At 47.1% G+C, this 10301-nt stretch overlaps 1 protein-coding gene across 1 annotated transcript; it reads left to right on the top strand.

Moving 5' to 3' along the window:
• Nucleotides 1-1029: 1029 nt before the first annotated feature.
• PROX2 (prospero homeobox 2) lies at nucleotides 1030-9291 on the top strand. The gene is made up of 4 exons (XM_088797406.1): nucleotides 1030-2468; nucleotides 6208-6315; nucleotides 7271-7465; nucleotides 8985-9291. The coding sequence occupies exons 1-4, from the start codon at nucleotides 1152-1154 to the stop codon at nucleotides 9168-9170; spliced, it is 1806 nt and encodes a 601-aa protein (XP_088653532.1). The 5' UTR covers nucleotides 1030-1151; the 3' UTR covers nucleotides 9171-9291.
• The last annotated feature ends 1010 nt before the right edge of the window (nucleotides 9292-10301 follow it).

The raw sequence follows: 10301 nt of genomic DNA, 5'->3' as shown, positions 1-10301 counted from the left end.
CAGAAGCCTCCTGGTTAAAGCATGGTGTATTTTGGTACTTGGTGAAAATAAAACAGCTTTAGGCTTTCCTAAAATACCTCCATTTTTCTTCCCATACCTTCATCCCAATTTCCAAACCCTATTGTCCTTTTTCTTCACGACAGGTATCGGCAAATATACTTGTTCATTCTCTCTTCTCCTGCTAGACAGCCAGCTCTATGACAGCAGGACTCTACTGGTCTTATTCACCACTGTCTCTTTAAGAGCTCAGAACAAGGTCTGATGCATAGTAGGTGCTTAACAGATAGTTGTTAAATATTGAATGATGAATGCAGACAAATGTATAATCTGATTCTTCCAGGAGCAGGACAGCTGGTTCTCAAATTTTGGTTTGCTTGTTTCAGATGCAGGTTTCCTGGCCCAGCACAGAGGGATTCTGATTTAGCAGGACTGGCGGGACTTACTACTGACTTTGCTATTTTTATCAAGTGTCAGGTGAGCCTGTTGCAGGTAGGCACTAACAAAGTTACTCTGAATCTGACAAATCTTAAAACAAGACTTCAGCCTGACACTTACTGGCTTTATAACTTCAGGAGGTATATTCTTAACTTCTCTGAGCCTGTTTCCTTTTCTGTAAAATAAGAATGACAACATCCTCATGGAGTTGTAATGAGAATTATAGGTAATGGACGTCAAGTTCTTGTCATAATGCCAGTTATGCAGTTAGCTGCCATTGTTATGTGTATTGTTGTTTTTATGTTATTGTGATGCTCTGGCAGGAGAACGTCCTCCCTGGAGGATTGCTCTTGGGAATCTCCTCAAAGTGTGGGCCCAACCACCATCACCGCACCACCTGGGAGCTGGTGAGAAATGCAGTCTCTGCCCCATCCCAGACCTGCCTAGTCAAACTCTGCATTTTAGCAAGGTCCCTAGGTGATGTATTTGTACAATTAAGTTTGAAAAGCATGGTTCAGCGTCACAGGTACCATGTTCTTGCTGTCTCTAATTTCAGAGTTGGCCCAGGAGGTTCGTAAGCATTGGCATCTCAGAAGCTGAACCCCAGCTCACTTCAGTTGGCTGCACCTTTAGCTGAGGACGTTAGCAGAAGGGGGTCCCTCACGGAGCCCTGACTAACCTCACAACCTCCGAGCAAGTGACTGTGGAGCTAGCGGATGGATCCAAACTCCAGCTTGCTGTCTCCTCCATCCCGGGCCTGCTCTCACCCAGCAGAACCCTGTATGGAAGGTGGGAGAAGCCCATCCCTCTGTGAGCAGGGCAGAAACTCCTCCTTTCCCTGGAGCCGGGTCCCCAACTCCAGCCTCGCTGACCCTGACTGGTTTTGGGATGAGCACATCCAGGCAAAGAGGGCCAGAGTGGAGACCATTGTCCAAGGCATGTGCCTCTCCCCTAACCCTCTGATGCCAGGCAACGCCCGAGCCCGGGACAGCCCGTGCTGCCCGGAGAAGTCCCGGGAAAGGAAGAGGAAACAGAGCCTTCCCATGCAGCAAAACCCCCCAAAGCCAGGCCCTGCTGGGAGCCATGGCAGCAGGAAGGGGGGCCCTCGTGTGAGGGAACAGCTTCATCTACTGAAGCAACAGCTAAGACATCTGCAAGAGCACATCCTGCAGGCTGCTGGGCCCAGGGACACAGCTCAGGGCCCAGGAGACCCTGAGAAGGGGAGGGGCCCTCAGGGTGTAAAGCAGAGGAATGGCTATGGGTCCAGACCGTGGGCTGTAGACAGTGACCACCACCAGGGTCCCAGCAGGGACCTCTTTGGGGTGGAAAAACACAGAGTGTCTGAGGTCGAATACCAGCCTGAGGAACCCAGGTTCCTTCCTTCTGGAACACGGGCTTTGCTGGAGATTCTGAGGAAAGAATTGACTGGGGCAGTGTCCCAGGCTGTGGACTCAGTATTACAAAAGGTACTACTAGATCCACAAGGCTACTTGACTCAGTTGGGCAGAACTTTCCAGGAGCTGGTGCCAGAGGGTAGAAGCGAGACTTCACCTGAGGGAGGGGCCTGTAGAGACCCAACTTCTCTGGCTGCCTTACCCAGGAGGGCGCAGGCACAGGCTGGGGTCCCACGGGGAACCTATTCACTGGCCAACCCTCTAGATCCTCCTATGTACCCTGTCTCTCCAAGAATGATCCCCAAGCCCTATCAAGGTCCCCCAGCAAACTGTGCTTTCACTGTGTCTTCCCACATGCAAGAAAATCAGATTCTTAGCCAGCTACTGGGTCAGGGGCCCAATGGTCACTGGAGCAGCAGTCTTCTCCAGGACTCATCTTCCCAAAGTCACTCCTCCTCAGAGCCTGCCCTGCGACCTTGGGGAGCTGTCAAACTGCGACCATCGGTTTTGAACCAGCAGCAGCATGCTTCGCCCTTCTCTTCCACCCTTTTGGAAAGGCTGTCCCTTCTTCCCTCGGTGAAGATGGAGCAGGGTGACCTGCAGGCTGTCACTGATGCACTTCCTTTTTCTTCAGTCCACATATCCTTTACTAGTAATTGAAGTTATTGTCACAGCCCAGAGAAACAGGAAATCTGGAAGATGAGGGGGACGGAGAAAAATAAGTACATGGCATAGGGCATAGCTTTGCTTTCTTGATGGTCTTAACGTTGCTTCTGGACCTTCCTTCCCTGTGGCTTACACTTACTAGGTTCCTGAGAAAACGGTGACCACATTCTGGGATTTAAAGATGCTGGGGAGAAAGGTTCATTTACCTTCTCTGTGACACAGCAGCTTCCACTACTACTGACTTATTCCTTTGGGTCTGAAAGGGTTTTGTTTTTAAACTCAAATGGGCTTCCAAAGTACAATAAATACTCTACGGAAGGAAGAACCCCATAATTTGGTTGTCAGCTGCCCATGTACCTCGATAGCAGGGGTCAAAGGAATGACTTCATCTGAGGCATGGCTCCCCAGCCCCTTGGCTCCACAGGCAAAAGCCTGGCACTGACTAGATAATTCATGCGGAAGATATGAGGGACGAGAAACTTCTGAGGCAGATGGGGAAGGGGAAGTTTTCCTCAGGGACTAGGCAGGGGCAGCTGGAAGGGGTAAGAAGCCTTCACTTTAAGGCCCAGCTTCTAAGCTGCTGCTGAGAGGAGTAGAGCCTGGGGTTGGGTAGTGGAGGGAGAGACCCCTATGGGGAAGGCTGGAGGGCCAGGGTTGGTCTGTAGGGGTCTGGATCTTATTGCATCATCTTTGCCACCCTTAGGCAGACCCCAGTCTCTTAAATAGTATTTCCCAGAGTAATGTCCCCTCAAGATATTAATAAGTGTTGAACTAGAAAAAAAAGCAGCTTGGATAAATATTGGGTTAATTTCTTTGCTGCAGGGCTTCTCAGAACCTTTAACATGCTCAAGTCCAAGGTGAAGCTCTAAGAGGAGAATGTGTGTGCAGCCCCAAACGCGCATGACCAAAGAACCCTCTTCCAACAAGCGTCTTGTAGGACTTAAAGTTCCTGGCAACATATTTTGGATGTTGCTTTTTTAGCGAGCTGAGCTCATGCTGCTGCTTCTCATGGGAAACCTTGAATCGAGTCTCCAGGGGTCGATGCGTGTGTGAGACGAACAGTCGTGCTCTCTGTCTGGCAAGCTGTAGTAAGGACAGAGGGATCAGGTGGGACCAGCTCACTGCCACGCGAGCCGGCTCGTGTCCTAACTGCTATGAGCGCCCCCTGCTGGTCACAGGTGTTGGAAACACCCCGAAAGCTGGGGTGCCGCTGGGTGTTTTCTGGGCAGGTAGTAAGCACCTATAAAACCAATGCTAGCAACACCTCACCTGCCTCTTCAGGCAGCAGGAAATCTTTTTTGAGGTATAGAGAGGGCAGCATAGATAGATTTTCTTCTCAGGAGATCACCATGTGTGCAAAAAGCTCCCTATCTGGCCTTTGATAAGAGGCCACTAGTTAAGATTCCCTGTCAAAGTCAGGCAGTGGTGGAAGAACCTCAAGAACACAGTCCCCAGAGATGCTCTGCTCCCCTTGGGAGGGGCATGCTGATCTTCCTCAGGCACCTACTGTGTGTCAGGCCCTACCCTGTGAAATAAGGGCTGGGCTCAGAGAGCTTCAGGAGGTTTCAGGGCCCATTCGCCGGGCCTGGCTGCACAAGTGAGGTGCTTTGCTATCTTTGCAATGATTTGGATCCCCTGGGGAGCATCCTAGCCCCCCAGGTATTTCCTCATTCCTGCTGCCTACATTCCAGCATTAGAGATTTATTCCTGTGGGCCATGAAAGCCACCTAAGAGCAAGATACTCTGAAGTGTAAAAGAACTCTCAGGTTCACATGACAGCCCTATGAAGCAGGTGTGATGACGAGATGTGCACTTCCTCTGTGGCAGCACTGCTACCAGCATTTCACATGTACATGTCCACCTTCACTTAGCCGCATTCTGAAACTCAAAAAGCTCTGAAAAACCCCTGATTTCTTTCCCCTAAGGCTGGTGGGAGCTTTCTTTGGTGGTAAAACCTGCCCTGCCCTGATTGGAGGCTATTTATAACCTAACCAACTTATTGTAAATAGTCACCCGTTTTTCTGTGGAAACATTAATGTTTTGGATTACAGACGCTGCCACAGCCTCTGCTGCCGGTGTTAACTAACATACGGTACATGCACCATATTATCTTTTATAAAATAACAGAAATTCTGAAACCTGAACCCCATTTGGCCCAGTGTTTCAGGTAAGAGGTTGTAGGCCTGTATTATCTCATGATCCTCATGCGTCCACTCCAGGTCAGGTATTTGAGAGGCAGGCACAGAGAAGTGAACTAACCTGCCCAAAGTCACAAGATAGACACATGCAGAGCTGGGATTCAAACCCATGATCTGACTGCCAAGCACAAGCTTTAACAACACATTCTACATTTAGAAATGGCCCAGAGAAGGTAAGGGGCTTGCCCAAAGTCACACAGCTAATAGGTGGCAAAATCATTATCTGAAACAGGGTCTTTGGACTGCTAAATCCAGGATTCTTTCCACAGCATTTATGAACGTATAAGAAGGATAAGAAATAGAACCAATAGACAGGGGGCAGGGTCTTCTAGGTAGCTGCCTGTGTGCCAGGGCTAGCTGTAACTGTAATCAGTTTATTTCCTTTGGTAAACTGATATATCCTACTGAGAAGTCTTAATTGTCCTAAAGCTACAGCCCTCAGACCTGAGCGACAAGGTTCCTCGCCTGCGTAAAGCTTCTCAGCCAGCCCCAGGACCCCGTCAATACTAAGTGTTCTTGTGTAAGAATATTTGCCTCCCATCCTGGTGCTAGGCAGTCATACCACAGCTCCCTGCTCTTGTTAAAGGGAAAGGATCTGTTCCCAGACTGAGGTATGGGTTGGAATACGATTTCCATATTTGCAAATGGATTAAGGTTGACCATTCATTTAATCATTCACACATACCTTTATCTAACAAATGTTTATTGAGCACCTACTATGTTTCTAGCACTGGGCTAGGCACGTGGAATACAAAGATGAAAAGATAAGGTCCTTGCCCTGGAGGTGCTCACAGCCTAAATGGGGAGACAAACATGCAGTAAAAATTCCAATAAGGTCATTGTACAAAGAGCCTTGGTAGCCCAGGGTGAGGAAGGCATAATTCGGCAAGGAAAGATTTTACAGAGGAGGGAGCGTCTGAGCTGAGATGGGAAGGGTGAGAGAAAGTTCTGCCAGGCAAACAGAGAGCAGGTACAGAGAGCAGCAGTTCAAGTTTCTTGAGCCAAAGCAAATTGTGATCTGGTACCTAGTCTGGTTAAATGCTTGTTGGCTTAAATAAACACTGCAAAGGCAATTTTGAGAGCCAGAATGGGGCTCATCAATCAAGTTCACTCCTCTTATATTACAGATGAGGAAACTGAGACAGAGAGGGGCAGAAAATCCTTACTTGGGTTTCAAAATGGTTTATCTGGTAAAGGGCCGCCATCTCTTCTCATCCTATTCTGAAAGCACAAAGTACAACAAACTGTATTTGATATATATGCCATAGAACTTTTACACATCAAAATGGTTCTAAAATTCTGCAGCTGTACTGTACATAACTCATATGGTACTCAGCACCCAGAAAGAAAAAGCTTATCTGATCAGATTTGCTAGAGACAAAAACGGAGCAAATACACTATGCAACCAGAATTCAATAAAATAAAAACCATCAGGAACAGGACAATTCACTGTTTGGATAATTTGATACAATTATTTGATAAACTGGTGTTAATTTTCCTTGACATTGGGATAAATCCAGGAGGGTCTAAATCCTGGTCACTTGAAGAAGGCCAAACTAATGTTTTTCTTCACACGCTACCCCAGCTCCCACCTCCTGAAGGCTTATTTCCCTGACGTACAGGTAAAGTCATCCCATTGAGCTTCCGCCTCTGCAAAACTGCAGTGTCCAGTTCTGGGTCAAGACGCTGTCTGAATAAGCACGAATTACTTTGGGTTAGGAAGTGTGGGTATTTGAATTTTTAAGCCTCTGAACTGTAGAAATACCCAGAAACACATGTGGAGGGAAAAGTGGGGGGAGAGAGAAACATTAGTAAAGGGCATCTTTGACCTGGTGTTCTGTCTTTGCTGGGGACACCATGAAAAAGAAAGATTGTATGTAAAGAGTCGGACACTGTCAAATTGACATTCAAATTGCTGTGTTTCAAATGGAGTGAAGGTACATACAGAACAAGGAAAATCAAGCTCTGATGGTTGGAACCAGGCCTTGCCTGTTTCCGTAGTTTCTGAGGGTCTCCTTTACCGTGGGTGTTGGGTAAGGGCTGTTAATACTTAGTATCTACATCATTCCTTTGCATTTCCCAAGTTTTAGCCTCATATTCAGTTGCTTGGTTGACCCCTGAACCAAGCTGATTTCAATTCATCCTGCAGCTCCAAGATGCTGATAAACTGCTCTCTGGTCTATACCCACGCCCCTTCCCTTGGCCCTTACCAGGCAGAAGACTCAGGGGCTGCCGTGAAACCTGCAGCAGTAGCTGGTACCACATGGGCCTCGACCCTGGGCCCTCCCAAAGTCATACCTAGACCATGGCAAGCTTTTCATGGGTGAAAAACCTTCATACATCTAGCATATTGAAAAACAGTTCTTTTCTAATGGGCACTACATAGCCAATTCCGATTTTTCTGTGTACAGCTGAATAGGCTTAGGACATAGCCATGGCTTCTTTTTCAAAGGAAGTCCTTTTTAAAAAGGTTGACGCCATTCTTGTTCATCTCCATGTTGAACTGGAAGCTGACAGTTCTAACTCTGAGCACCTTACAGCACACAGCTCACTTGATGGGCTTCATTGTTTGCACAGTTCAACCGCTGCATCACCTCCCAGATGATCAAGTGGTTCAGCAACTTTCGCGAGTTCTATTACATCCAAATGGAGAAATTTGCCCGGCAAGCGATTTCCGATGGAGTCACAAATCCCAAAATGCTGGTGGTTCTCCGTAACTCGGAACTTTTTCGAGCTCTCAATATGCATTATAACAAGGGAAATGACTTTGAGGTAAGACATGTACTTGGGTCCCATGAGGTCTGATGAGTGCGGTCCATTTGTGATTGGAGTTTTAGAAAAGATCCCCCTCTGGGTCTGTCCTTGTCACTGAGCACCAAGGTGGCCTGGGGCCGATCTCTGTACCATCCACAAAGATTACAGCCTCAATGTCTTCTTTTAGGCAACAGGTGGATGCCACCAACTGAATAGACAGCCAGTCTTATTGAAACTGGAGCAGAGGTCTGCCAGGTGTTATGCCATTTTAGACTTAATACTCTGTAATTATCAAGTTGCATAACTTGTTGACCTTTTCAACTCAGTGCCTGGAAACCCAGGACTAAACACTGGGCTCGGTTGCAGTACCTAGTCTTGGCCTAAGTTTTCTTTACAACAATTTCTGTTCATCATTTGGTTCTTATCTTTATTCTCACTTGAACAGTTTTATTTGTGGGCCTTCCATGGCAAGTCATCTCACTCAAATCCTCTCAGGAAATAATGAATAAACAATATTCAAGCTTCTCTGTCCTTTGGGGATCTCTCTGAAGGCACACTGGTGGCATCTTAGAGGTAAAGCATCAGTAAAGGGTGAGCACGTGATCTGTGTGTCACTGGAGAAAACTCCTAATGCAGACGTGTGTTTCCTTGTGTGCAGCCTACAGCTGTTAGCCTGGCATCTTGTTCTGCAGATAGCAGGTGTATCTGGTCACCGATTACACTTCCCTCTTCTTGACTTTTTCACTTGTGATCACAGTGAGCAGTTGATTGATACCTCCAAGAAAGGAAAGAACTGCTGGCATCCACCGGTTGGATGCTCCATCAGAATGTTTGGAGACCTAAATCCACCCGTGGGGAAAATGGGCCATGCCTCCTTTCTGAGGCTTGTGGTGTTGGGAAGTGTGGCAGGGGCAGTGCTGCCTCACCTTTCCGTGTGGGAGTGGTCATTTGACATGCAGCGGTGGTAAGCCCCGGGCCAGGCTGGATGGAGGACCTGTGGATGCCCCATCGATTATGGTGCCAGTCTGGGTGAGGTCCTGGAACATATTCTTTAGCCTCCCTCAACCTCCTGGTTGGCTTTAGAAGCAGGAATGATTCCAAGTCCTTTAGATCCAGCCTCAAAAGTTGATGGGATGAGGTATGACAGTCATAAACTTGGGGGCACGCTTTTCCACATTAGGCACTAAGAAAAGGATGCTGAAAACCTCTTCTGAACCACAGATTTAATTTCAGAGTCAGAGTTTCCCACTTACTTACTAAAAATGTGCCTCATTGGTGGAATGAGCTCCTGCTACAAAGCTAGTGTCCCTAATGTGCTTTCTCCCAGGTCTGTCTCATTGGTACCATCATTTTAAGATTTGTTTTTGATGAGGGAGCAGGGGATTCCTAGGGCTGCAAAACCTGGAGGCCAGTAGAGCAGGATGCTCTTATCAGCCCACTATCCTAGGAACAGGCAGCATCAGGCAGTGAGGTCTGTACCAGTAGTGTGTCACAGCCTCACGTCTTTTCTTTCTGGTGGGTCTCTTTGGGAATACAGGTTCCAGACTGCTTCTTGGAAATCGCCAGCTTGACATTACAGGAGTTCTTCAGGGCTGTCTCCGCAGGGAAAGACTCAGATCCTTCCTGGAAGAAACCCATTTATAAAATTATTTCGAAACTGGACAGTGACATCCCAGAGATATTCAAATCTTCCAGCTATACCCAGGAGCAGTTTCAGAATTAAAATCCCACAGTGAGGAGCTACTAGCCAGGGTTTCCTGGCTTTGTCTTACTTATATGGCAGTCAGCACATATGACCACAGCCGTGCTCATATAAAAAGTTATAAGGATAAACCCCCCAATAGGTACTATTAGCATTTCTGATCATTTATTTCCTTTTCCACAATCATCAGAAGTTTAACATTAACTATAAAATATATCAACCAAGAGTAATGGTGTGTTGGTAGCGTACTGTAAAAGGAACACAATAGTATTTTGGAATCAGAAGACTTAATTCTTCACTCCACTGTTTCCAAGTGTTGTGACCCTGGGAACTTGCAGGTATTCTCTGCATCTATAAAATGAGGCTGTTAAGGATTAAAATATAATGTCCTAAAGTACTGTGAAATGTTACCCACTACACAAGTGTTAGTTTCTCCCCCGCCCTTGGCTTTCAGATAAGGTTATCTCTTTGTATGTGTGTGTGTGTCTGTGTGAACAAATTGCTGGTTGTAGTTACCTATTTATCAAGTTCCACCTATTTGCTAGACACTTTCAAATATATTACCCTTCAGTTTTTTTACCGTGAAAAGTAGGTATCATCTTCATTTAAAAAATAACCACCGGAAGTTTTAGAACAGTGAGGTAACTCGCCCAAGTACAAGGCTAGGGCATTTGGGTTGGTAAGGATAGTCAGGAGTGTGGAGGAACCCAAGACCTTCTGATTGCTAGACTGTATCCTACTCCTACCTCATGCTACTCATCATGATCTTGAACAGGCCACCATCCCCAGTAAGCCTCCAGCACTGATGGGGCACTACCATCTGACAACCCCTGCTTGGCTGCTTCATCACCCAGGGTTTCCACTGACCATTCCAGCAAACGGAACACAAACTCCACAGGACTTGAGTGTTGCTGTCCATTCGTCTGCTGGAAACGCTTTTCAGCTGGACAACCCAAACAGTCTCCAGCTGACCAATGCAGTTAATGCCCTAACCTCCTACGTGCAGAAGAAGCTGAACTTCAGGATGTGAGCGCTACCAAGGGCCTTACGAGGTCATCTGGCCTGCTTCAATTAGGAAGAAGGAAACTGAGGCCCAGAAAGGAGACTTGCGCAGGCTGAGCGCAGCCTCACAGATGATGAATGGCGTACCTG

The sequence above is a fragment of the Rhinolophus sinicus genome, chromosome 3 (genome assembly GCF_057876585.1).
Source record: "Rhinolophus sinicus isolate RSI-liver-muscle chromosome 3, RSI-T2T, whole genome shotgun sequence".
NCBI lineage: Eukaryota > Metazoa > Chordata > Mammalia > Chiroptera > Rhinolophidae > Rhinolophus > Rhinolophus sinicus.
This window is presented reverse-complemented; position numbering and strand designations above follow the sequence as displayed.

Excerpts from the sequence above, each read along its gene's own strand:
- PROX2 (XM_088797406.1), top strand. The coding sequence starts at position 1,152 with ATGGATCCAAACTCCAGCTTGCTGTCTCCTCCATCCCGGGCCTGCTCT. Across the intron at positions 2,469-6,207 it reads TTCCTTTTTCTTCAGTCCAC|ATCCAGGAGGGTCTAAATCC; the intron begins ATATCCTTTACT and ends ACATTGGGATAA. Across the intron at positions 6,316-7,270 it reads CTTATTTCCCTGACGTACAG|TTCAACCGCTGCATCACCTC; the intron begins GTAAAGTCATCC and ends TTGTTTGCACAG.